The sequence below is a fragment of the Aspergillus aculeatinus genome (assembly GCF_003184765.1).
Source record: "Aspergillus aculeatinus CBS 121060 unplaced genomic scaffold BO66scaffold_15, whole genome shotgun sequence".
NCBI lineage: Eukaryota > Fungi > Ascomycota > Eurotiomycetes > Eurotiales > Aspergillaceae > Aspergillus > Aspergillus aculeatinus.
The window spans coordinates 266,406-290,379 of record NW_020291484.1 but is presented as its reverse complement, the minus strand read 5'-3'; the positions used below and the strand labels follow the sequence as shown (position 1 = coordinate 290,379).

Here is a 23,974-nt window from a genome sequence, read left to right as displayed (position 1 = left end):
CTTTTGATGATAGGATTTGGCATGGCGAGTGTTTGTGTTTTGGGATAGGTGGGTCTTATTCAATTGTTGGTTTGGAGCCTTAGTTTCTTTGGATGAATGATGGATTTTATGTGATTAGAGGAAGAAGAGAGACAAGTAGGCAAGTGAGCACTGATTTCGTATGCTTGTGCTAGTAGAAGGAAAACAAACCATGCAGGCAGAAAAGTAGTCAAGGCGGGAAAGAAATCGTTTTCGTCATGTTTTCAGAGATCTCACCTCCCCTTCAAGCTCCATATCAACCACGCGAAAAGCAGGAAACGCCGAAGAAAGACATGAGAAACCACCTCCCCTGCGTGCGGACCACTTTGAAGACAACTACGAACAGCTCCCTCGCAACCTCGGATGAGACGAGAGAAGTCCATCCTCTGAACCTGAACTGGAAGTAGAAACATCACTTCACACCACCTCTTCTTCCATCCTCAGCACCATCCTCTTCCTCAAATTCATCTTCATCATCCCCATCCCCAGCACCCCCGGAAGACAGAGACGACGACGAAGAAGTCGCATTCTTACCCACCGCCACGTGCGCAGCACCACCACCACCACCCTGCCCCTTCCCAAGCTTCACCCTCTCCAACTCCTTCCACTTCTTCACCAGCGCCGCCGCCGGGAACTTCTTCCCATGACTAGTACTCTCCATCTGCTCCGCAATCATCCGCCACTTCTCCTGCGCGAACTTGGTCTCGACGGCCTCCTTCGTGCGCCGGAATAGTTCTTCCTGTTGGCGTAGGTTTACGTAGCAAGTCAGCATAAGCATATCATACCCCGGATAACGTTTTCTTTCTGAGGAAGTGTGGGTTTTTGTTGGGGCAAAGGGGGCGGCGTACATCCTCCGGACTCATCTGCGAGAAATTCGCCTTCATGGCGTTGTAGCGCATGCGCAGCGTCGACGCGCCCACGGTCAGCTGGGTGATGTTCTGCCAGGCGGTGTTGATGTCGCGCCAGGTGCTTTGCCCGTCGTCGCGCATGGTGAGGATGAGGCGGTCGGCTGGGGTGGCGGTTGCGAGGCTGGTGGGGATCGGGGGGAGTTTGGTTTTGGGGGATTTGCTGGGTGTTTTTGGTTCCTCTGTTGTTTCCTCTCCTGCTGCTGCTGGGGTTTTGGAGGGGGTTTGTTTCTTGGGGGTGATCTTGGGGGTGGTGGTGCTGGATGGCTGCTGCTTCTTGGGGGTGGATTTGGACTTGGACTTAGCCTTGGGGTTGGGGGTGGGCTTGGACTTGGACTTAGCCTTGGGGGTGGATTTGGATTTGGGCGTGGACGTGGGCTTGGGCTTGGACTTTGAGGTCGTGGAGCTTGTGCTTGTGAGGTTCTCGTCCTCGTCCTCGTCCTCGTCCTCTTCTTCCTGCTTGTATTCTTCGCTGGAGTCGGTAATTGGGGAGGAGGAGGAGAGGGAGGAGAGGGAGGAGAGGGATGCCGAGGGCTCGGTTTTGGGTTTCTTGGGCGCTGGCGCTGGCGCTCCTGGGCTGGGGGATGGAGAGCGGGATTGGACGCTGCGCTTGCGGGTGGTCTGGGTTTTTGGTTAGTGAGGTTTCTCGTCGTTGCTTGTATCTCGTGTCTGGGGGATTTGTGCTGAGGTGCTTGCTTGGTTGTCATCGTGACGAGGGCTCGGGTTTCATGGTCATGGTGGTGATCATGGTCATGGTCATGTCACGGCCATAGTCATGTTACGGCCATGGTCATGGTGGTAATGAACGTTGCAGAACACTTACGCCAACACTCGCCTCACTCTTGTCCACGCTTCTCCGGTTGATGGGCGTAAATCCAGACGAGGGGGACGAACCCTCCTGGTCCGGGGGAGGTGACTCGGTCTCCGTCTTCATCGTAGTGTCTGTGTCTTGTTTGCGTGGCGAACTCGCTGGGTGTCTTGGTGTGGTGGTTGGGTTCTTGGGCGAAGAGATGTTGATGGGATGAAAAGAGAGTGGTTGTGTGGGAGGTGAGTGTGTGGTTGTGGGAGTGTGTGGGAATGGATTCAGGGTTTAAACTCGGCGAACAGGCAATAAGGGCTTTCTGTCACTTTTCAACTGAGTATTCACTCTGGGGGATCCTTAGGCTGGGTGGGTGTGGGTGTGGGTGTGGGTGTGGGTGTGGGTGTGGGCTTCTCTCATTCACATGGCTCATCACGATGTCATCTTTCACTGGGCTCTCTCTTCTTAGTCATGGCCCTCGTCGCTGGGGACGATATCTGGTCTGTGTAGGTGATGGTCGGTCACTTGGGTCCTGAGGGAGGGGGTTTGAGTGTTACGTGGGCTGGGTAGAGGGACTCAGGCTTAAGGGGCAGTTGCTTCAGGGAGATGGGGTGTTTACATTGCTTGTATGCTGGGGCTTGGGTTGGGATCATATTCATGGTTTACTTGTTGTGGGATCATGACATGCGTCGCGGAGGATGAATGTTTTCTGGCATCGTTGATGGTCATTTGATCCCAGTTAAAAGTTATATGAGGGTTCCCTGTGCTAGGAGGCATTTGACTCAAGGTCAGTCGCCATGGTGAGGATGGAATATCGACATTGCTTGTATGTTGGAGCGTGGGTTGAGGTGGTTTAAACTCACCATTCATGGATCCATTCGATCTGGGTAGGAGATATTTGACTTGAGAAGGTAGTTGCGGTAGTGAAGATGGAGTACCACATTGCTTGTATGTTAGAGCGTGGGTTGAGCTGGTCTCGAAACCAAAATTCATGGGTCCACTCTACACGAATCTTGGAACTCGCCGCTGGGGATCGATATGTGCGTCGCTGATAACCGTGGTCATAGTGATAGATTTGAGTGAAGGTCGAGGGACATGAATGTGAGGTTCGAACCTTCAAGCCCATGTGCCGATTACTCTATATAAACAGCATATATTCGCTGTAGCTACCGACAAAATTGTCAGAATGATGAACGCTGGATAGCTACAAGTAACCGGAGTAGTTACCATATCAAATTATATGTCTGTATAGTAGGCAGCTTCCTGGCATGGCACCAGAAAAGCTCTTGTCGAGCTACTTAGCACTGCAGTCAATTAGGGCTCTCCGTCCACCTTTATGCAGCATGGATCCTGCTGACTAGCTTTCTTCACAACTTCCTCCAATCTTACTATCTAGTTCAGTGGCACAGACAGCCTGGGGCTCTTCAGCTCCGCTCACCTCAGATCCAGTAGCTCATGGAGATCATTGGGGTCTCTTCTGGCACTGCAGCTCCAAGCGCTGCACGGACTGCAGGATGGCACGGTGCAGTGCAGGAGCAGTCCCAGTGTGATTCACACCATCTGAGTCAATCAGTCAATCATCCTGGATGCTGCCTACCTGCCGGCCTGCGGCTGGAAATGATGCAGCTGTTGAGTGCTACCAGCCAGCCTTGCCTGCCTGTCAGTCTGTCAGTCTGTCAGTCTGTCAGTCTGTCAGTCTGTCCTCCGTGACTGAAAGGCACTTATAGTACGGAGTAGTAACTTCTCTCCTTCCCCATGATCCTGGTTCCAAACTGCTCCTGCTGATCATCTCGTTTCTTTTCATTTTTTGTTTTTCATCTTCCCATCTTTGTTCACGGTGATAGGAATTTCTTTTTCTTTTTCAGGTTCCTTAAATTGCATCGTCGCCTCACCTTTTCCCACGCGGATCCTCTTGCACACCGCCAGAACGGGGAATTGAGCCAACCCTGTGAGTTCGCACGCAAGGCGGCCTTCTTAGGCATCAACCGCCCATCCCACAGGCCCTTCCCGGCCGGCCTGCCAGCCTGCCTGCCCTTTTGTTTGTTCGCTGGTCAGCTTCGTCCTTCTCGTTGTTTTCTTTTCCTACCTTCTTTCGCTCTCTCTCTTTCTCTCACGCCCTTGCTCTCTTGCTCTTCTTCTCTCTTCCACCTTCTTTTCCTCTTCCTCTTCCTCTTCCTCTTCCTCTTCCTCTCTCTCACTTATTCTCATTACAGCTACTCAGTATTTGCTTCTACTGACCTACTGACCCACTGACCCACTGACCCACACGAATAGTATAGATCATAATAGGTCATAATACAACATCCTCAACATCCTCAACATCCTCAACATCCTCATCATGGCTGATAATTCAGGAAGTGCACCAACCAGCACCACTCAACATCACCATCATCCTCCATCCGATCCTCCGAATACTACTTCTCCCAGTGGTACTACCACCACTACTCCTCCTACCACGACCAGTCCCACTAATAAGCTGGACTGTGACCCGCCTGCGGAGACCAATGCGGGTAAAGCAGAGGCCAAGCCGCCAGTCCCCGCCCCCGAACCCGCCGCCAAAAAGACCGCGACGGTCTGTGCTAAACATCCCCCCGCCGCCGCTTCCTCCGACTCTAAGAAGAAGCCCCGTCGCTCCACCAAAACCTCCTCCATTGTCACCCCAAGCGATGACAGCTCCTCTGCTGCCGATTCCGACAGCAACGACTCAGAATCCACCACCAACGACTCCGCCGCAGATAAAGATGCCTCCACTTCCTCCTCTAGCTCCTCTAGCTCCGACGAATCCGAGGTAGATCGCAAGCATCGTCGCAAGCGCGGCAAGGCCCGAGCCAAGAAAGCCCTGAAGAGTGGCGGTCGCAGGAAGAAGTCCACCCGCTCTCGCCAACAGTCGGACTCAGACTCGGATTCATCGTCCCAGGATGGCGAGGACACAGATTCCGATCTCGATGAGAAGACCCTGAAGAAGCTGGTCGCCAAGCTCAAGGCCAAGCGATCATCCAAGAAATCGCGCTCCAAGGAGGACTCGTCTGAGGATCAGCAGGATGACAACGAGGATGACGGCTCGGATGACCTGGCCTTGCTGTTGGCAAAGCAGAAGTTGGCTGCCTTGCGACTGAAGTTGTCGGATGGTCGTCGCAGTAAAGGACGCAGAAAGCGGGGGTCAACCGATGCAGATGGTTCAAAGGGGTCGTCACAGAAGTCCAAGGGCCGGAAGAAGGCCGCGTCTAAGATAGCTTTCAAGCGGGTGGATCAATGTACGTGCTGCTGCGACCCTTCCCCATTCATAGCAGGTGCTTTCCAGCAGCAAACTCACAGTTACGGTGGACTAACGGCTCACTAATCTAGTATGGGACAATACGATCCATAACTACAAATTGACTGAGACGGTCGATGATCCTGGTGCCAGCGAGTGGGACCAATACCTCTTCACAGTACGCCGCAAGTTCGACTGGGACAACAAGTATACGGAGACGGTGGTGGACCTCAAGAGCAAGTACATCCGCGATGCGCTGGCCAAGGTGATGGACGGAGTCAAGGGTGTTAGTCTGGTACAGGAAACGGCGGTCGTCGATCCCAACATGCTCTTCCTGTACTTGGAGGAGACACGGCAATATATGCGCGAACTGCGACAGCTGGCCAAGACGGAAAGAAAGAAGAAGGCTCGCAAAGCAGCTCAACTCAAGGCCGCTCACCTGAAGGTGCTTGTCAAGTATCTGGATACCGACTATGCAGAGACCAAAAAGACCCTGTATCCTCTGCTCGACGCCAACATGATCACCTTCGACCTGTTGTGGGCCATCTTCAAGCCCAACACGATTGCCTATTCATCGACCTACGGGAATGTGGATGAGCCCCGTGCCTTCAAGATTGAGTACGCTACCAAAGAATCGTCCTTCATGAAAGGTCAGTGGTACAGCATCGAAGGGCGTTATCTGGAATACGACGGCAAGTCGTTCGGAATGGGCACGATGGCTGCGGAGGTCGAATCCTTCAAGGGTTCGCGGAAAATCACCAGTCTTGGCTGTTATCCGCTGAAATATCATCGCGAGGCGGAGGCAGTTAAGCTCAAGCTGATCGAGCGGGGCAAGAAGTTCGTGGCATTGCGTGGCATGAATTACCGCTTCCACAAGGGCATGGGCTTCTACAAGAAGAAGCGCTCTGTGATCAAAGTCAACATCAACGGCAGGGTCATGATTGACCCGGCTATTCATCGTCGCATCAATCCCAACTATCCTATCAGTACCGTTCGCCCCAAGGATCCGGATTACCTTGATGGGTCGGACGGAGACGGGAGCGATGATGGTTGCTGCTGTGGCGTGTCGGATTCGGATTCGGATCAGGGTTGCGGGCCATCGCGGGACTACGACACCCCCAGAACACGCTATAAGGTGGTTCGAGACAAGGAGGGAAAGCCACACGTGGTTGAAGTGGAACTGGACGAGAACGGTAACGAGGTACAGAAAGAGGACATTGACGAAGTGGATGACCCCTCCGAGCGGGATTTCACCGAGGAGGAGCTGCTGATCGCGAGCCCAGTAGTCCTGGGGTTCGCCTTTAGCGAGAAGCTGTGGCTAGAGTTCAGCATCTCTGGAGTCAGTGAGATTGAATGGAACGAGGAGGCTTTCAGTTCTCTGGTGCTGCCTGACAACCAGAAGTCCATTGTGAAGGCGCTGGTCGAGTCCCACACCTTCCGAGCTGCCCAAAACATCGATGATGTGATCCAGGGCAAGGGCAAGGGGCTAGTCGCCGTACTTCACGGTCCTCCAGGGACAGGTAAGACGCTCACAGCAGAAGGTATCGCCGAACTGCTCAAGCGTCCTTTGTACATGGTCAGTGCAGGAGAATTGGGAACCGACTCGCGCACGCTGGAAGCCGAGCTCAACAAGATTTTGGATATTGCCCATTCCTGGGGTGCGGTCCTCCTGCTCGATGAGGCCGATATTTTCTTGGAGAAGCGCACCATCCAGGACATCCACCGCAATGCCCTGGTCAGCATCTTCCTCCGTCTCCTGGAGTACTTCCAAGGAATTCTGTTCCTGACGACTAACCGCGTGGAAACCTTCGACGATGCGTTTCAATCCCGCATCCACGTGGCGCTCCGCTACGGCGACCTCACCACCAAGGCCAAGCGCAGTGTCTGGAAGATGTTCTTGGAGAAAGTCCAGGCCATGGACGGTGTGCAGACTGCCACATTCACCGACAAAGACTTTGATCTCCTTGCCCGCCACAACCTGAACGGACGCCAGGTAAGTCCATTGCTCTACTGGTTAGTCTCCATGTTACAACTACTGACACTTCTATCTTCCCTTCAGATCAAGAACTCCGTCCGCACAGCGCAAGCCCTGGCAGTCAACGAGCAGACTCCCCTCTCCATGGAGCATATCAAGCGGGTCCTTGCCGTGGCCGAAACTTTCGACCAGGACCTCCGCGGTGGAACGGGATACCTGGACGCCATGAGAAGCTATACCTAAGGAGGCTGCTGCTACGTACACGGCAACGATGCCCTCCACCCCACACTCTCATACCTTCCTACGGCCGTTTTGTCATTGACCTGCCCCTGCAAGATCCTTTTCAACATTCCCCTCAATCTCTCACGACTTGTGTTGACATCTCCACTCCTGATTCTGACGAATGCAACGATGACTAAGATAAAGACGAAGAGCAAATTGGCGTTTGGAAAGAAATATCTCCCCTCGAGCATGTTGTGCAAATCTTGATTTTGTGTTGTTCTCATGGAATGGATGGGGAGGAAGAAATCTCAAGATGGATGAGAGCTTGATGATCATGCAATTTTCCGACGAAGTCATGAACGACACGCGCGCATCGCCTGGTTATCCTTGGTCCGGAGTCGATTTGAAGTTCTTTTTTTTCTGATGAGCCATGATGGAAATGACGATTTGATTTTGATTCTGATATTCTCTTTGAGAGTGTGCATGCATGTATTCATTTGATCTGTCTTGAGCATTAATCTATTGCCTGAATCTGACGTAATGCGGTGTTCCATCTCCCGTTGTACTCTCCGAATCGGGAGGTGATGCTAGACAGTTGTGCTGCTGGTATGGAAGGCTTTGAGTCTACACTACCGCAATACGTGCTCAGTCTTATAGCATGCAGAATCGCCATCAATGTCATAAGAGTAGTATCATTAACATAGATTTTGGTCTGTATTGAGAAGCGGGAAAATACACATCATGGTCCATTTTCCCCCCATCACAGTCCCCCTCGAGGCGTCGGGACACACAAAGGAAAACCCGATGACCCATGCTTCCATGATGCTGCAGCAACATTCCTCCGATATAAAAGCCAAGGGCGGGTTAGGATATTTAGCGTGACAGGGGAGAAAGAAGAATTGACTAGACTGTTATACAAGGAGGAACGTGGCTGCAGAAAAGAGGTTTTTTTTGTTCATATCATCCCAGATGAGAGAATTAGATCATTTAAGGGTTAGCCTTAACGAAGTCACGGCCTAAAGTGATACTCAATTAGCACCTGGGTCGAAGGACTAGGTCTTTCGGGACTTGAACTTACCCTTCTGGATGTTCTTCTTGAGGTCACCGAGGGCGGTCTCGACGAGCTTCTGCTCGTACTCGTTGACGGGGCCGACGGGGTTGATCTTCTCAACACCGTTGGGGCCGAGCTCGACGAGGGAGGCGAAGTAGTCAACTCCCTGGTCCTTGTAGAGAGGGGAGTCGACGAAGGTGGGCTCAACGATGCCCTTCTCGCCCTGGGAGGCACGGAGGAGGGACTCGGCGAAGCGAGCACCGGCCATGGCCATGGAGAGGGTGGCGGAGCCGGCACCGTCCTTGGCCTTGACGACCTCGTCACCACCGAACTGGATGCGGTTGACGAGCTCATCGCGGGTGGTACCCTCGATCTCGGGGTGGTTGGACTGGGAGAGGAGGGGGACGATGGTCACACCGGAGTGACCACCGACAACGGGGACGGCCTCGCCAGCGGGGTCGGTCTTCTTGACCTGGGAGATGAAGCGGGAGGCACGGACCACGTCGAGGGTGGTGACACCGAAGAGACGCTTGGGGTTGTAGACACCCTTGGACTTGAAGACCTCGGCAACGATGGGGACGGTGGAGTTGACCTGGTAAGATGAGGATGAACGATTTAGCTCGAGTCCTGTGGCCGATCTACAGGGGCTGGGTGAATCAAGGAGGGTTCAATGCATACGGGGTTGGAGATAACGAGGATGTTGGCCTCGGGGGAAGCCTCGGCGGCAGCCTTGGCAAGGTCGCGGACGATGGAGGCGTTGGTGTTGAACAGGTCTGCGATGATGCTATCAGTTTTGTTTTTTTTTCTTTGTGCCCTGGATTTGTTGGGCTCGAGGCTTCAGCGCATACCGTCACGGGTCATGCCGGGCTTGCGGGGAACACCGGCAGGGATGAGGACGACCTCGGAGCCCTTCAGGGCATCACGGAGGCCAGAGGCAGTGGGCTCGTAGCCGGTGACCGTGCTGTTGGTGTTGATGTGGCTCAGATCAGCGGCGACACCTGCAATGGATGATAGTCAGTCTTGTTCTTGTTCTGGGTCGATGGTCGAGATGGAATTGATGCCGGGTTGGCCGGGGGAGCTGAGCTGTGCGACATACCAGGTCCACCGCGGATATCGTAGAGAGCAAGCTCAGTGACACGGGGGTTGAGCTTGAGGAGGAGGGAGAGAGGCTGGCCAATACCACCAGCGGCACCGAGGACGGCAACCTTGGAAAGCTACAGCTCGCAATTGAGATGATTAGTTCCGGTGATCACGATAGAGCCGAGGCTGCAAGCCATCAAGGTTTGTTTTTCTTTTTTTATTATTTTTTAAAAGCTTACCTGGCTGGAAGAAGCGGAGAAGCTACGCTTCTGGAAAAGGTTGAAGGACTGACGAGCAGCGAACATCTTGACTGTGAAGGGGGAGGAAGACAGAAAAATAATCTATCTGGATTATACAAGAGGAATGAGAAGATGGGGAAAGAAAGGAAGGAGGAGAAACGGAGAAGAAGGAAGAAGAAGAGGAAGAGACGGACGGGAGGGCGGCGTCGGTGAGAGTAGACGGAACGGGAAAGGGTTTTGGTTTGGTTTGGTTTGGGGGGGGGAAATCCGGGTGGGTTCAGGTTGGAGCGGCTAAAAGGAACCCAACACTGCAATAATAATAATGAATGCTTGCCGGATCCGATGCTCATGCCAGCCACCAACAACAAGGAGGAGAATCCCCAAGTCTGCATCCATCTTTGATACTTTAAGTATTCCGTACTCCGTATTCTTCCTTGAATTGAAATCTATCTGTACTCTGTCCATTTGTTCCGAGAGCCAAGGATCTATCCAATTGCTGCTTTGTTGCCTTCCAAGTTGCCCCGTGCTCCATCCTACTCCGGGTTAGCCGACGTGATGCCAGACTTGGATGTTGCGCTCGTCGACGCGATTCCATCCGGCTTCTCCACTTATCGCGCTAGTAATTCAACTCCGGACTCCAAAATGCCATCTGATAATCTCGCGATCATCTCTGGTATACAAAAGTACAAAAGTACAAAAGTACATGCCTTCGTTTCCCAAGGAGAGAAAGAAAGAGAGAAAAAAAAATAGAAAATTAAGAACAAAAGAAAAAACAGGAGCTATTGATATCTCAACCAATACAGTGCCCAACGCCGGCGCTTGCCAAATGAACCCTCAAGTAACACAAAAGCAGAAAAAAGAAGAGTGCCCCCAGATGGCAGCAGGAAGTACATCTCGACCCCCCCCTACAAAGGGCTTCCTACCTCAGAAAGTGTAGTACCGCCCAGCAGAAGAGGAAGAAGATGAGCACCCCGGCCCAGAAAATCCACTTGTCCTGCTTCGCCCGCCGCTCCACCTTGCGAATCGTCTCCCCACTGACCCCCAACGTGTTCGCAACACTGTAAAGTCGACGCTGCGTGCCCTTGAGCACCTCGCGCTGTTGCCCCAAATCCGCCAGGACGGCGCGACCCCGATCGAGGAACTCATCCAGCTGCGTACCGGTATTGGCGAGGAAGCTCTGCTCGCGCAGCGCATGAGTCTCGCGGGTGTAGTCGGCCGCGCCGCCGCCGAATCCCAGGCCCGATCGGGCCGAGGACGGGTTGCCGAACGGGGATGGGTTGGGCAGGGAGGATTGCGCGTAGGGGTTTTCGGGGGTGGCGGTGTTGTGTGGGCGTCGGCCGAGGAGCTCGTTGCGGTTCGTTACGGATTGCTGCATTGAGAAAAGAGGTGGTTAGCAACGGTCGGCCCAGCAAACGTGTATGTAGAATAGGGTCGAGGAATGCGCTTACTGCATCTTCTCGTTCTTTGCGCAGTCGCTCGAAGTGTAGCCGGTAGTCTGCAAGCTCGGTGCGGAAGTTCTTCACTCGCTCGAAGGCTTTCTCTTGCTTCTCCGGGATCAACTCTTTTTTCGACAGGGCAGAGTAGTCATCGATGGTGCGGGATAGTGATGCCAGCGAGGCCGCAATTTGACCTGTCGGTTCAGCAAGTTAGCCCGGGATTTCCGCAGCGAGAAATAACCCCATCTAGCGAAGGAATCGCACCTTGTAGCGCGGCGGACGATGTGGCCGGCGACTGGGAGAATGTGTCCAGATCGCGGCGGATAGCAGAAGACTGCTTCAAGGCGGAATTGAAAAGAGAATTCTGTTTGATGGAATCAGCAAAGGCATTTCCCTTTCTCCCGAGGCAGTACTGGAGGACGGCGTTCGCCTTGACCTGACGTGGTGAGGGTCATACCATCTTTTCTTGCGGTGTGTCCGATGTCGTATACAGAGGCTAGTACAACGATGTGCGGCGCAATAACAAACGCTTGAGCCCTGTACAAGCGATGTGGAAAATAACCTTTCGCAGTGATGAAAGTAGTATATGACAGTGGACTTGCTTGAATGAGCCGTGCGAGAGCAGCGACGTGTCCTGAAGAAATACTGAGTAGGCGTTTCAATGATGCTAATAATAATGATGCTAGCCAAGGCCACATGTTCTTGCAGAGGCCACGATTCTGACACGGCTGACCGCCTCCCGCCAATGCAAGTCCATGCATGTCCAACCGACATCGATCGTCCATTCTCGAACTTTAAATTTCCAGCAGGCTCGCAACTGGTCTTACGTGTTTATCAACGACTGGACCCTGTCAAGCTAATCCTGAAATCTAGTTCACTTTTCTGACATCGTTCAGAATCTACTCTAAACATCGCAGCGAGCATGGGACTACCGAAAGCTAAGCGGAGAAGAGCATATGGATGAGATTGAGATGGAATTAGCTAAATCTCGACCGAGCACAAACGCCTGGACATCATGAAGAACGCCATGTATCCTCGAATCCGTGCGGTATATGGAACTATAAACAAACCACACAGGAGAAACCAAAAGAAACATCAGGATATCAAGTTATCAAACCACGCAAGACAAGTACTTGAGTTTTCGTTTTCCCCATCTATTTAGGAGGGTACTTGTTCTGCAAAAGCCACCTGATCAATCACGTTAGCAACGACACACCAAGCAAAGATAAAGCGGCGTATAGCCAGAAGATCGACTTACTTGCTGACAAAGTAGTCGATGGTACCGACCGCGCCCACGATTCCGGACCACAATCCGACGAGCTGCCATGACAGCTTACCCTGCGCGTGCTTCTTGTATGCGCCAAAGCCCAGACCCGCGCCGGTCAGGGCCAGGATGACCGCGTTTCCGAGGTAGACGGGGTTGCTCTTGTTGCGGCGCACGCTGTTGGCCTTGGCCTTGGCCTCGGCCTTGGCCTTCGCCTTCGCCTTCTCGATCCGTTCGCGCTCGGCGATGGCTTCCTGCTCCTCGCGCTCTATCCGCTCGGCCTGCGTCGTGGTCTTGACCTCCTGGTTGAGGAAATCGGCGTCCACGGACTGCACGTGGGGGGAGTCGACGTCGATCAGGGAGGCGGTGCTCTCGGATTCATCCCGGTACACCCGGTTGATATCGGGAGCGCGACTGTAAAGCTCGGGTTAGCTTGGTTCGTTGAGCTGGGTGTTTGGATTGCTCGTAGTCGATGCACTTACGCCTGGAAACATTGTCAGTACATTTGGTGATCAACACAGTTGCGCTGGAACAGCGACAATGGGACGGACGAAGAAATAGCACATACCTCCTCGGGGGACTGCTTGGGACCCTTGGCTGCGGCTTCTGCGTAAGACATGATGACCGGTTGTGTGTCACGAGAGTGGTTGCGTGATAAGGTGGTAGGGATCTGCGATGTCATGCGTTAGTATTGCCTGTCAATGAAGAAAGGTGGGAGTGCTGCCATAATAGGTCAAAGCACAGCAAATAAGGATCGAGACGCACAGGTTGTAGATGCGAAGCAATTCAGAGTGAGTAAAGTATTACAGAGAAAGAAATCTCGAGTAAAGTTTCAGGGGATGGGAATGGGCAGCCGGAAGGTATTTATGGGTTGGTTGCAGCCATGGCTGGGAGGGGGGTGGGAATGACATCACGTCATAGACGGACCTCATGCGACAGCGCCCGCTGCCAAGGCCCGGTCGGTGATCTCGCCCATGGCTGGCGTTTGCGCTTTTGCGCTTCTGTGTGTTTGATGTTTCCGAGGCTACCTGCCGCTTCGTTTTACCTTGCTCACGCGAATTGGCACAGCTAATCTAGGAGGACAGATCGACTCCAGCAGTCGGCCTTTCTTTCAATTTCATACATATCTGCATGCCTAACACCACGAAGTCTACTGTTTTGAACCACACTAAGAACTAAACATAGGAAATGCATTGTGAAAGGGTTATGAAACTGTGCTGGGGGGACCATCTTGGTCTAGGGGATGTGGAAAGATTCAGATGGTTTTAATACATATTACAACAACATCAAAGGGAAAGGTAACTCCGATCGTAGCTAACTAAAATACTGGGCCGGTCGGAATTCCCGCTCGCGGGAAAGAGCTTACAAAAGAAGCTCAAGGGGGTTCTCAACAACCTTCTTCAACTCCTTGATCCACTCAGCACCAACGGCACCATCGACAACCTTGTGGTCGAAGCTACCGGTGACGACGATCTGGTCATCCCACTCAACAGCGGTGCCCTCGGCGGTCTCGACGGGGACGGCAACCTTGCGGGTGGTGCCAACAGCCAGGATACCGGCCTGAGGGGGGTTGATGACGGCGGTAAATCTCTCGACGGCAGCGTTCATGCCCATGTTGCTGATGGTGAAAGTACCACCCTGGTACTCCTCGGGCTTGAGCTTGTTGTCACGAGCACGCTTGCCGAGATCCTTGATCTGGTTAGAGATGCTGGACAGGCCAAGACCCTGGACGTTCTTGACAACAGGGGTGATGAGGCCGTTGGGGGTGGCGACGGCAACGCTGATGTCGGCGGTGTTGTGCTGGCGGATGACAACCTGGCCGTTCTCCTCACGCCAGCTGGAGTTGACAGCGGGCACCTTCAGGAGGGCAGCAGCGCAAGCCTTGACGAGGAAGTCGTTGACGGAAAGCTTGTACTTGCCGTCGGCGGAGGCGTTGAGAGCCTGACGAAGCTTGAGAAGCTTGGTCACGGACAGAGTAGTGGAGACGAAGTAGTGGGGGTTCTCGCGCATCGACTGCTGAAGGCGAGAAGCAATGGTCTTGCGCATGGAGGTAAGGGGGATGTCCTCGTAGGTGGCAGCGGCGGTGGCGGCAACGGAAGGCTGGTACTTCTCAACGTCCTCCTTGGTGATCTGGCCACCACGTCCAGTGCCCTTGAGAGCCTTGATGGGCACACCCTTCTCAAGAGCAAGGGCCTTAGCAGCGGGGCTAATGTTAGCCTCACGGTCCAGAGCGGGCTGGAGCTTCTCACCCGAGGTCTCAGGCTCGATGGCAGCGGGCTGAGGCTCAGGGGTGGAAGAAGCGGGGGCAGCCTCTTCCTTGGACTCGGACTTGCTCTCCGCAGCACCAGCAGCGGGCTTCTCGCTACCGGCATCCTCCAGGGTGAAGCTCTCGAAAGCCGAGACGTCGGTACCCTCCTCGACCAGCACGGCGATAGGCTAATGCGCGGTTAGCAACGGCCTCGACACGAACCGGATTTTACCGGTGGCAAAGAGAGCATAGGAAATCACGTACAGAGCCAACAGCAACGTCCTTCTCGCCAGTCTCCGACAGAACCTTGGCCAAGACACCCTCCTCTTGGAACTCAAAGTCCATCTGGGCCTTGTCGGTCTCAATCTCCACCAAAACATCACCAGGCTGGAGAGCATCACCTGCCTTCTTCTGCCAGGCACCAATGTTACCGGCGTTCATAGTCGGCGACAGAGCGGGCATGCTGATGATGGTGTGAGGGGGGAAGGCTGTTGAGTCCTACTTGTCAGTTTTCGATGAAGCCACATAACGGAGCGGCAAGAATCAACAAAAGATGGTAAGCGGGCATACACTTGGAGGCATAGTAGCGGGAGAGTGCGGATAGGGAGGGAAATTGAGATCTGTAGAAAGAGAAGGTGTGATTAGTGGCCGTTTTGAAGCTCATTCGGTCGAAATAACATACTGAGCAAGATCCTTGAATCTGTGAACGGTCTGCGGCCGCCTCAGGGAAAGGGCGCCTTTGGAGAGAAACATGGCGCTGGGGGTGCGCATCCGGACAGCAGAGGCAACCATGGCGCCCAAGTGCTATGAAAAGGTCGAGAAATGAGCCCGCGACGGGAGGGAATGAGAGAAGGAGGATGGAAGAGAGCCTAGAGACTGGTCTGGCAGATGAAAGGGCCCGTATCGAAGAGTTGAGGACTGCAGCTCCAGGAACTTTTCTGTTGAGGCTACCGGTGAGACCGTCCGGAGTGATTATCGCCGGCCGCCCCGAGACAGCTTAGCTAAGCAGCCCACCGCGGTTGTGGCTCACTACGTCGCCCGTACGGTATCTCCGTCGTCCGCGGGAGTGAACACGCTGCAATTCCCCCGGAACTGCTTGTTGTCTTGTTAGTAAACGAAAGGTTGGGCTGGCGTTTATTTTCCACCTGCAGTTTCTTTTTCCCGTCCCTCCTTTAGTCCCATGTGGACCCCTTTTCTATCAATCTTCAACCACTCCGACCGGAGTCTTGCATAAATGGCGGAAGTCGAAAACGGCTCTGTCAATGAGCCCGCTCAAACATCCCCGGTTGTGCCGCAGGCAGACAACAAGGATGCGGCTGCTGCTGCTGTATTGACACAGTCGGACGACAACTCCGTCCCTCACGACAATCGAACCCTGCCCGCTGAATCGGAACGTCAACAGATAGGTACAGATCAACCCGAAGAAAATATTCAGTCATCTACCGAGCCAGAGTCCACTGCAAACACAGAGTCAGCCGACCAAATCGCAACTCCGACAGATGCCGCCGTACCCCAGGATCCCGATGTCCAACATGACTCCGAATCAAATCTGAAGGTTGAAGCTCCCGAGAGTCAGCCTGAAGATTCCGCTACCAATGTCGAGAAGGAAGCCCCCTCCGAAAGACACGATGTGGCTTCGATACCTCCCCGCGATGAGCTTGGCCCGGATACAAGAATGCGCTCGGACTCGAGGTCCACCACTGCCACAGTTGCGACGCACCGCTCTGTGACCCTCAGCTCTACCGTCTTTATAGTCAGTGCCTTGGATGCAATCGGTGCTTCCAAGGAGGCCCGCAGGAGCAAACAACTGGAGGATGCCGTCAAAAGCGCGCTCAGCAATGTCAAACAGTCTGACGGCCAGCCGATTGACCCTGAGGTCATATTCCGTCCGCTCCAGCTCGCCACCAAATCATTCAGCATCCCTCTACAGGTCACTGCGCTTGACTGTATCGGAAAGTTGATCACCTACTCCTACTTTGCATTTCCGTCGGCCCATGAGAGCAAGACCTCCGAGAACGAAGCTACTCCGGAGCAGCCCCCCTTGATCGAGCGAGCCATTGATGCGATATGCGAATGCTTCGAGAATGAGGCTACACCAGTTGAAATCCAACAGCAGATCATCAAGTCCCTTTTGGCGGCAGTCCTCAATGACAAGATTGTGGTACACGGAGCGGGTCTCCTCAAAGCTGTTCGCCAAATTTACAACATCTTCATTTACTCCAAGTCGTCGCAAGAGCAGCAAATAGCCCAGGGCTCGTTGACGCAGATGGTCAGCACTGTTTTTGATAGAGTCAACGTAAGACTTGAGCTGAAGGAGCTGCGGTTACGTGAAGGTGATAAAGGGCACGGTAGCTCTTCGGACAATGTTACGCTGGAGGCCGCCGACGCTCCTCAAGAGGATGAACATGTGCATGACGAAGTTCATGAAGCAAGCTCAGACCACCCTGTCTCGAAAGAGCCAGGGGAGAAGCTCACTCTGCAAAGCTTCGAATCGAACAAGGAGGTGACCACAGTCAATGATAATGCGCCAACCATGGTCACCCGCGCCAGGAATCAGAGGCCGGCCCGATCTTCTTCGGGGACCTTCACCGAAGAGAGCGACAGCACCGCAGATGATGATGAAGATGAAATCTACGTCAAGGATGCTTTCCTCGTGTTCAGGGCTCTTTGCAAGCTGAGTCACAAAAATCTGAACCACGATCAACAGCAGGACCTCAAATCTCAGAACATGAGATCGAAGCTGCTATCCTTGCATCTGATTCATTACCTCCTTAATAACCAAGCCAATGCTTTTGCGTCTCCGCTCTTGACAATCAAGAACAGCTCAACTAGCTCGGGCACTTCCGATGCAATGACATTTCTGCAAGCCGTCAAACCTCATCTCTGCCTGAGCCTTAGCCGGAATGGTTCAAGCTCGGTACCCAGAGTTTACGAGGTGTGCTGTGAGATTTTTTGGCTCATGCTGAAACACATGAGAGTGATGATGAAGGTCGGTGGGCTTCTTAGCACCATTCAACTACAATAAGCTAACTCGAAACAGAAAGAACTTGAGGTTTTCCTGAAGGAGATTTATTTGACCATTCTGGAAAAACGCAATTCGCCCGCTTTCCAAAAGCAATACTTCATGGAGGTTCTCGAGCGATTGGCCGGTGACCCACGCGCTCTGGTTGAGATTTACCTCAATTATGACTGCGACAGAACAGCATTAGAGAATATTTTCCAAAAGTATGTGCTCGCTGCTCCATTATCCAGTAGGATGAACACGTCTGACATGTGATTAAAACAGTATCATCGAGCAGCTGTCGCGTTATGCGAGCATTCCTGTTACAGTCACCCATGCTCAACAGCAGCAATATCAGGAACACCACGTCAAAGTCTCATCCGTGGGAAGTGACTGGCATCAACGTGGAAGCTTCCCCCCTTCGTTGACCACTGCCAATGTAGCCAACGTCCCACAACCAAGTCTACAAAATGTGCCACCCGAGTATACGCAGAAGAACCAGGCGGTCGTATGCTTGGTTGAAATTCTGCAGTCATTGGACAACTGGGCCTCACAACGTCTAGTCGACCAGTCCGCATCTATACCTCACTCGTCTTCTCAGAAATCGATCGATAATCCCAGAGATTCGATTGATATGAACACCGCATCGTTTCTCTCTTCCCCACGGATTGAGGGTATTGAGGGTATCACAACTCCGGTGGCGGAAGACGATCCAAGCCAAATTGAAAAGGTCAAACAAAGAAAGACCGCGTTCACCAACGCAGTTCAGCAGTTCAATTTCAAGGCCAAGCGCGGAATCAAACTTTTTATCCAGGAGGGTTTCGTGCGCTCCAGCTCACCCGAAGATATTGCTGCCTTCTTGTACCGGAATGACCGCTTGGACAAGGCCATGTTAGGAGAGTATCTCGGTGAAGGAGATGCGGAGAACATTGCTATCATGCATGCCTTTGTTGACCAGATGGACTTCTCCAAGCGACGATTTGTTGACGCTCTTCGTCAATTTCTGCAGAATTTCCGTCTACCGGGAGAGGCGCAAAAGATCGATCGCTTTATGCTGAAGTTTGCTGAGCGCTACGTAACTCAAAACCCTAATGCTTTTGCCAATGCGGATACTGCCTATGTTCTTGCCTACAGTGTCATTATGCTGAACACCGACCAGCACAGTGCAAAGATTAAGGGTCGCCGTATGAACAAGGAGGACTTCATCAAAAACAATCGGGGCATCAATGACAATCAGGATCTTCCTGACGAGTATCTATGCTCCATCTTTGACGAGATTGCACAAAACGAGATTGTACTGGATACTGAACGGGAACATGCCGCAAACCTTGGTATTCCTACTTCTGCGCCGGCCGGTCTGGCCACCAGAGCTGGACAGGTCTTTGCAACAGTTGGGAGGGATATCCAAGGTGAGAAGTATGCGCAGGCTTCCGAAGAGATGGCCAACAAGACCGAGCAGCTTTACCGCAGCTTGATCCGGGCGCAGCGCAAGACAGCGGTCAAGGAGGCACTTTCTCGCTTCATCCCGGCGACTTCAGTTCGCCATGTTGGCTCCATGTTCAATGTCACCTGGATGTCATTTCTGTCTGGCCTATCTGCCCCAATGCAAGATACACAGTACCTAGAACTGATCAGGCTTTGCATGGAGGGTATGAAGCTGGCCATCCGTATCAGCTGTGCTTTCGAATTGGAGACACCTCGGGTTGCGTTCGTGACAGCGCTTGCCAAGTTCACGAACCTGGGTAATGTCAGGGAAATGGTAGCGAAGAACGTTGAGGCACTCAAGGCACTGCTTGATGTTGCTTTGTCCGAGGGAAATCATCTCAAGGGTTCTTGGAGAGAAATCCTCACATGCGTCAGTCAGCTTGACCGACTCCAGCTCCTCACTGATGGGGTGGATGAAGGTTCTCTGCCAGATGTCTCTCGAGCTCGTATTGTGCCTCAACCGTCCTCTGATGGCTCCCGGAAGTCTATGCAGGCAGCAAGACGCCCTCGTCCTCGGTCAGTGAACGGACCTTCTGCCTTCCGCACCGAAGTTGCCATGGAAAGTCGCTCTGTCGAGATGATTAGGGGAGTTGATCGCATTTTCACTAATACTGCCAACCTTTCACATGAGGCCATCATCGACTTCATTCGGGCATTGAGTGAGGTCAGCTGGCAAGAGATTCAATCGTCTGGGCAGACCGACTCTCCCAGAACTTACAGTCTGCAAAAGCTGGTAGAGATCAGTTACTACAACATGACCCGAGTAAGGATCGAATGGTCCAAGATCTGGGAGGTCCTTGGACAACATTTCAACCAAGTAGGTTGCCATTCAAACACGACAGTGGTTTTCTTTGCTCTTGATTCGCTTCGCCAATTGTCAATGCGTTTTATGGAGATTGAGGAACTGCCGGGTTTCAAGTTCCAGAAAGACTTCCTGAAGCCGTTCGAACATGTCATGGCGAACAGCAGCGCTGTGACTGTTAAAGACATGATTCTCCGCTGCCTCATTCAGATGATCCAAGCACGTGGTGACAACATCCGCTCCGGTTGGAAGACGATGTTTGGTGTTTTCACAGTAGCTGCTCGGGAGCCCTACGAAGGCATTGTGAACATGGCTTTCGAGCATGTAACTCAAATTTACAACACTCGCTTCGGCGTCGTCATAACTCAGGGTGCTTTCCCTGACCTCGTTGTCTGTCTGACAGAGTTCTCCAAGAACTCTAGATTCCAGAAGAAGTCACTGCAAGCGATTGAAACCCTCAAGTCAACCGTTTCAAAGATGCTGAGAACGCCAGAATGCCCACTTTCTCATCGCGGAACTTCGTCGGAGGGCGCCCACGAGGACGCCACCAACCTGACGCAACAACTTACCCGCCAGTCGAAGGAAGAGCAGTTCTGGTACCCGATCTTGATTGCCTTCCAGGACGTCCTCATGACCGGTGATGACCTCGAAGTCCGCTCGCAGGCATTGACCTACCTCTTTGAGACTCTCATCCGGCACGGCGGCGAATTCCCGCAAGAGTTCTGGGATGTGCTTTGGCGACAACTTCTCTACCCGATCTTTGTAGTGCTGCAGTCTAAATCCGAGATGTCTAAAGTACCAAACCACGAGGAGCTGTCGGTGTGGCTATCGACAACAATGATCCAGGCTCTAAGGAACATGATCACGCTATTCACACACTACTTTGATGCGCTAGAATATATGCTCGATCGCATTCTTGAACTTCTGACGCTCTGCATCTGTCAAGAAAATGACACAATCGCCAGGATCGGCAGTAACTGCTTGCAGCAGTTGATACTGCAAAACGTCACGAAGTTCAAGCAGGAGCACTGGAACAAGGTAGTTGGTGCCTTTGTCGAGCTGTTCACAAAGACCACGGCCTACGACTTGTTTACCGCCGCGGCCTCCATCACTTCCAAGCCCTCCTCCACCCAAGCCAAACCCGCAAACGGTGAGACGCCGACCGGCGAAGACAGCGCAAACGAATCAGCCGAGACATCATCGGTCCAAGAGACCAGCAGTGTCGACCCGTCCAAGATCAACGGAGCACAGAACGTTGCTTCGGAGCACGAGGAGGGAGACATGCCCACGGCTTCCAACGCCGCACTGGAAGACTATCGGCCTCAAACAGAGGCGCAGCAACAACCCGCTGCGGTCACTGTTGCACGACGTCGGTTCTTCAATCGGATCATCACCAACTGCGTCCTGCAGCTGCTCATGATCGAGACAGTCCACGAGTTATTTTCCAATGACAAGGTCTACTCCCAGATCCCCAGTAACGAGCTCCTCCGGCTCATGGGCCTACTGAAGAAGAGCTACCAATTCGCCAAGAAGTTCAATGAGGACAAGGAATTGCGGATGCAGCTTTGGCGTCAGGGATTCATGAAGCAGCCTCCGAACTTGCTCAAGCAAGAAAGCGGTAGTGCCGCCACTTACGTTCACATTCTCTTCCGCATGTACCATGATGAGAGAGACGAGAGGAAGAGCAGCCGTGCGGAGACCGAAGCCGCTCTCATCCCGTAAGTTGCTCCTTTAAAAACCTTTTTTGCACAAAATCAACCGCGCAAGACTAATACTCAATCAAATTCAGACTATGCGCGGATATCATTCGCAGCTTCGTCCTTCTGGACGAAGATTCGCAGCATCGGAACGTCCTCGCCTGGCGCCCGGTCGTGGTGGATGTCATCGAGAGCTACACCAACTTCGCCTCGGAGGGGTTCAACAAACACATCGAGACCTTCTACCCCTTGGCCGTCGACCTGCTGGGCCGCGACATGAATCCGGAGGTCCGTCTCGCCGTGCAATCCCTCTTCCGCCGTGTCGGCGAGGTCAAGCTGGGTCTGCCACCTCGCCCGCAATCGCCGGCGGGTCATCGAAACTCCGTCACCAGCCAGTTGTCCCGCAAACATAGCAGCGGGCGCTGAGTTCTTGCCTGCAGTGCCAGGAGTTTCCCCTTTCGCCCACAACTGAACCATCCGTCTTGATACTGCTCTGCGTGTCTGTGCTATCTTTCTTCTCCCTTCTTCTCCTCTTTCTTCTTCCTCTTCTTCTTCTTCTCTTCTTGGATATCCTCGCCTTTCATGAATGGGAAGGCCTCGCTTTTGTTCTGGAAGGTTTGTCTGGTGTATTAGACTTTAAGTTCTCCATCATAGCCTTCGTCTTTGTTCTTTAAACCCCGGTCATCTCGCGCTCCTCGTTTCTCTCGAACTTTTGTTATCATTATCCTTCATATCTTGTGCAAGCGGGCTCTCTATATATGTATGTACAAAATACCATCTTTCATGGAAGCGTTGCAGGGGTTTATTCTCGGTCCTGTTGCCCGTCGCCCACTCTCGCTGCGAGACTGCTCTTTTCAGGCGTGGCTCTGAGTAGAGTAGAGGTCCTGAGTTAGGACAGGTATAGACCATAGTAAACCTAGTCCACTCACTTCAGCTTGATGAAAATCCTCGTGCGTTTGCCTCATGTCGCATAGTTCGCACAAAAGCCGGTTGACATCAGATGCTTCGAGTACTGCCTGTACTGTAGTACTCACCGAATCCCCATAGATTATGTATGTCCCCAGTACTCAATTCCCGGCCGCTTTCGCCCGAATCTCCTTCAAGGGGGGGATTTCCCCGGAGGCATAGAAGGCCAGAAGGCCCTCCATATCCCGCTCCTCCATCTCCACGAGGTCCTCCAAGCTCCACGACTCACAAACACCCGACATCCTGCCCATTATAGAATCCGTCAGCCCCAGCTCACAAGAACACCCCTTGCATCTTCACCTTGCTTGCACTTGAAAACAAACACAACCGGAAAGAGAAGGGGTCGGGGGGCCAAACATACCACTTCATCCGCTTCGGCCCCTCCTCGACGTTGGGCGCGGTCTCGCGCAACTTCCTCCGCAGCAGGCCGACGTTCTCGATGGCGGCGCCCATGTTGCCCGGCAGCGTGGCGGCGATCTTCTTGCGGACGATGCTGGCGAGCCGGGGGCCGTTGCCGTTGGTGCTGACCATGATCTGGAGGGGCCCGTCGCGGTGCATGCTCCCGAAGTAGAAGTCGCATTCGGGGGGTACGTCGGCGATGTTGGCGGGGATGCGCTTCTCCTTGCAGAGCTGCCAGACGCGCGTCGAGGCCGCGGGGTCGTCGATGGCGCACAGCACCATGTCGGCGGTGTTGAGGTCGTGGGGCTCGAAGGTCCGGTCGACGTGCGTCACTTGGCCCTGGGCCACCCGGTAGGCGACCTCCTCGTTCAGGCCGGCCGCGGGGCACACGACCGTCACTCGGGCGTCGGCGTTGAGGGCGTGGAGGATGCGACCGGCTGCGACCTTTTATTTTTGATGGATCGGGAAGAATGGTTAGTCTCTGTGTGACTGTGTCGAGGGGCAGGGGGGTTGTGTGTGTGTATGCTGGAATTAAGAGATGGAGTATATATATATTCGCATCGGCGATAAGAGAGAGGGATGGGGGGTAGCTTTACTAACCTCTCCCCCACCGACTACCAGGATATGTTTATTCTTTGCTTGCCAGGCAATGATTAGGGAGCCTCCTCCCTGGACCTCGGGAAACTTTTGCGACATTGCAATTCTTGTGAGTGAGAGACAGAATTGGATTGATGCTGGTGTTGGTTGGTTGGTGGTGGTGGTGGTTGTGTCATAGGCAAGTTTTCCTATCGGCCATCGCCTATCGATCGAGTATCATAGCCCGAGGAAGCATTCGGAACCAAAACATAATCCCGTGACCTTCCGCCTGCCGTTTTCTGCCCACTTCCCAAACTGCAAAAAAATACGAATTTTACCCACCGCGGCCTTTTTTTTTTCCCATTCTTTTCTCCCTCTTTTCTTTTCCTCTTCTCTTTCTTTCTTTCCTTCCCCTTCCCCTCCTCCCCTCCTCCCCTCAAATCCCCCTCCCCCAATCCCCCACTCCTTGCTTTCTGGGCCGGTAATCCTGAAATGATTCCACCGCCCACGTTGGCTATTCATTCCTATTATTACCGGTCCATGCCTTCTCAGTCTTAA

General features: G+C 53.2%; 8 protein-coding genes across 8 annotated transcripts; 2 read left to right on the top strand and 6 right to left on the bottom strand.

The window, feature by feature from the left end:
* Positions 1 to 216: 216 nt before the first annotated feature.
* Positions 217 to 1,857, bottom strand: BO66DRAFT_448008 (uncharacterized protein; the record flags this gene model as incomplete). The annotated part of the gene is made up of 3 exons (XM_025651728.1): positions 217 to 757; positions 867 to 1,544; positions 1,747 to 1,857. The coding sequence occupies 3 exons, from the start codon at positions 1,855 to 1,857 to the stop codon at positions 431 to 433; spliced, it is 1,116 nt and encodes a 371-aa protein (XP_025505564.1). The 3' UTR covers positions 217 to 430.
* A 1,889-nt stretch (positions 1,858 to 3,746) lies between these two features.
* On the top strand, positions 3,747 to 7,359 carry BO66DRAFT_47869 (ATP-binding protein). Its single transcript, XM_025653325.1, has 3 exons — positions 3,747 to 4,976; positions 5,068 to 6,968; positions 7,035 to 7,359. Exons 1-3 carry the CDS (start codon positions 4,061 to 4,063, stop codon positions 7,191 to 7,193), a joined length of 2,976 nt encoding a protein of 991 aa, XP_025505563.1. The 5' UTR covers positions 3,747 to 4,060; the 3' UTR covers positions 7,194 to 7,359.
* Positions 7,360 to 8,159: 800 nt separating this feature from the next.
* BO66DRAFT_410191 (malate dehydrogenase) lies at positions 8,160 to 9,608 on the bottom strand (the record flags this gene model as incomplete). Its single annotated transcript, XM_025649224.1, has 6 exons — positions 8,160 to 8,188; positions 8,251 to 8,815; positions 8,902 to 8,996; positions 9,072 to 9,221; positions 9,320 to 9,437; positions 9,543 to 9,608. The coding sequence occupies 6 exons, from the start codon at positions 9,606 to 9,608 to the stop codon at positions 8,160 to 8,162; spliced, it is 1,023 nt and encodes a 340-aa protein (XP_025505562.1).
* Positions 9,609 to 10,461: 853 nt separating this feature from the next.
* Positions 10,462 to 11,438, bottom strand: BO66DRAFT_400172 (golgi SNAP receptor complex member 2 family protein; the record flags this gene model as incomplete). Its single annotated transcript, XM_025648713.1, has 4 exons — positions 10,462 to 10,911; positions 10,991 to 11,172; positions 11,243 to 11,342; positions 11,436 to 11,438. The coding sequence occupies 4 exons, from the start codon at positions 11,436 to 11,438 to the stop codon at positions 10,462 to 10,464; spliced, it is 735 nt and encodes a 244-aa protein (XP_025505561.1).
* A 447-nt stretch (positions 11,439 to 11,885) lies between these two features.
* BO66DRAFT_447999 (uncharacterized protein) lies at positions 11,886 to 12,861 on the bottom strand (the record flags this gene model as incomplete). The annotated part of the gene is made up of 4 exons (XM_025651727.1): positions 11,886 to 12,166; positions 12,237 to 12,656; positions 12,725 to 12,726; positions 12,811 to 12,861. The coding sequence occupies 4 exons, from the start codon at positions 12,859 to 12,861 to the stop codon at positions 12,133 to 12,135; spliced, it is 507 nt and encodes a 168-aa protein (XP_025505560.1). The 3' UTR covers positions 11,886 to 12,132.
* Positions 12,862 to 13,367: 506 nt separating this feature from the next.
* BO66DRAFT_390589 (putative pyruvate dehydrogenase complex, dihydrolipoamide acetyltransferase component) lies at positions 13,368 to 15,441 on the bottom strand. Its single transcript, XM_025647043.1, has 4 exons — positions 15,173 to 15,441; positions 15,061 to 15,110; positions 14,755 to 14,978; positions 13,368 to 14,678 (listed from the first exon to the last, which is right to left on the bottom strand). Exons 1-4 carry the CDS (start codon positions 15,280 to 15,282, stop codon positions 13,605 to 13,607), a joined length of 1,458 nt encoding a protein of 485 aa, XP_025505559.1. The 5' UTR covers positions 15,283 to 15,441; the 3' UTR covers positions 13,368 to 13,604.
* On the top strand, positions 15,339 to 22,029 carry BO66DRAFT_47746 (Arf family guanine nucleotide exchange factor SEC7). The gene is made up of 4 exons (XM_025653324.1): positions 15,339 to 17,479; positions 17,531 to 17,715; positions 17,777 to 21,496; positions 21,568 to 22,029. Exons 1-4 carry the CDS (start codon positions 15,725 to 15,727, stop codon positions 21,899 to 21,901), a joined length of 5,994 nt encoding a protein of 1,997 aa, XP_025505558.1. The 5' UTR covers positions 15,339 to 15,724; the 3' UTR covers positions 21,902 to 22,029.
* Positions 22,030 to 22,178: 149 nt separating this feature from the next.
* Positions 22,179 to 23,636, bottom strand: BO66DRAFT_470176 (bifunctional precorrin-2 dehydrogenase/sirohydrochlorin ferrochelatase MET8). The gene is made up of 3 exons (XM_025652777.1): positions 23,441 to 23,636; positions 22,803 to 23,284; positions 22,179 to 22,684 (listed from the first exon to the last, which is right to left on the bottom strand). The coding sequence occupies exons 1-3, from the start codon at positions 23,534 to 23,536 to the stop codon at positions 22,543 to 22,545; spliced, it is 720 nt and encodes a 239-aa protein (XP_025505557.1). The 5' UTR covers positions 23,537 to 23,636; the 3' UTR covers positions 22,179 to 22,542.
* Positions 23,637 to 23,974: the final 338 nt, after the last annotated feature.

Bases quoted from the DNA above. Each gene is read 5' to 3' on its own strand.
- BO66DRAFT_47869 (XM_025653325.1), top strand. From the start codon at position 4,061: ATGGCTGATAATTCAGGAAGTGCACCAACCAGCACCACTCAACATCAC. The intron at 4,977-5,067 runs GTACGTGCTGCT...TCACTAATCTAG, and splicing joins TTTCAAGCGGGTGGATCAAT to TATGGGACAATACGATCCAT. The intron at 6,969-7,034 runs GTAAGTCCATTG...TCTTCCCTTCAG, and splicing joins ACAACCTGAACGGACGCCAG to ATCAAGAACTCCGTCCGCAC.
- BO66DRAFT_390589 (XM_025647043.1), bottom strand. From the start codon at position 15,282: ATGGTTGCCTCTGCTGTCCGGATGCGCACCCCCAGCGCCATGTTTCTC. The intron at 15,111-15,172 runs GTATGTTATTTC...CTCTTTCTACAG, and splicing joins AGATTCAAGGATCTTGCTCA to ATCTCAATTTCCCTCCCTAT. The intron at 14,679-14,754 runs GTACGTGATTTC...ACCGCGCATTAG, and splicing joins AGGACGTTGCTGTTGGCTCT to CCTATCGCCGTGCTGGTCGA.
- BO66DRAFT_47746 (XM_025653324.1), top strand. From the start codon at position 15,725: ATGGCGGAAGTCGAAAACGGCTCTGTCAATGAGCCCGCTCAAACATCC. The intron at 17,480-17,530 runs GTCGGTGGGCTT...AACTCGAAACAG, and splicing joins ACATGAGAGTGATGATGAAG to AAAGAACTTGAGGTTTTCCT. The intron at 17,716-17,776 runs GTATGTGCTCGC...TGATTAAAACAG, and splicing joins TTAGAGAATATTTTCCAAAA to TATCATCGAGCAGCTGTCGC.
- BO66DRAFT_470176 (XM_025652777.1), bottom strand. From the start codon at position 23,536: ATGTCGCAAAAGTTTCCCGAGGTCCAGGGAGGAGGCTCCCTAATCATT. The intron at 23,285-23,440 runs GTTAGTAAAGCT...CAAAAATAAAAG, and splicing joins TGGTAGTCGGTGGGGGAGAG to GTCGCAGCCGGTCGCATCCT. The intron at 22,685-22,802 runs GTATGTTTGGCC...TATAATGGGCAG, and splicing joins GGGCCGAAGCGGATGAAGTG to GATGTCGGGTGTTTGTGAGT.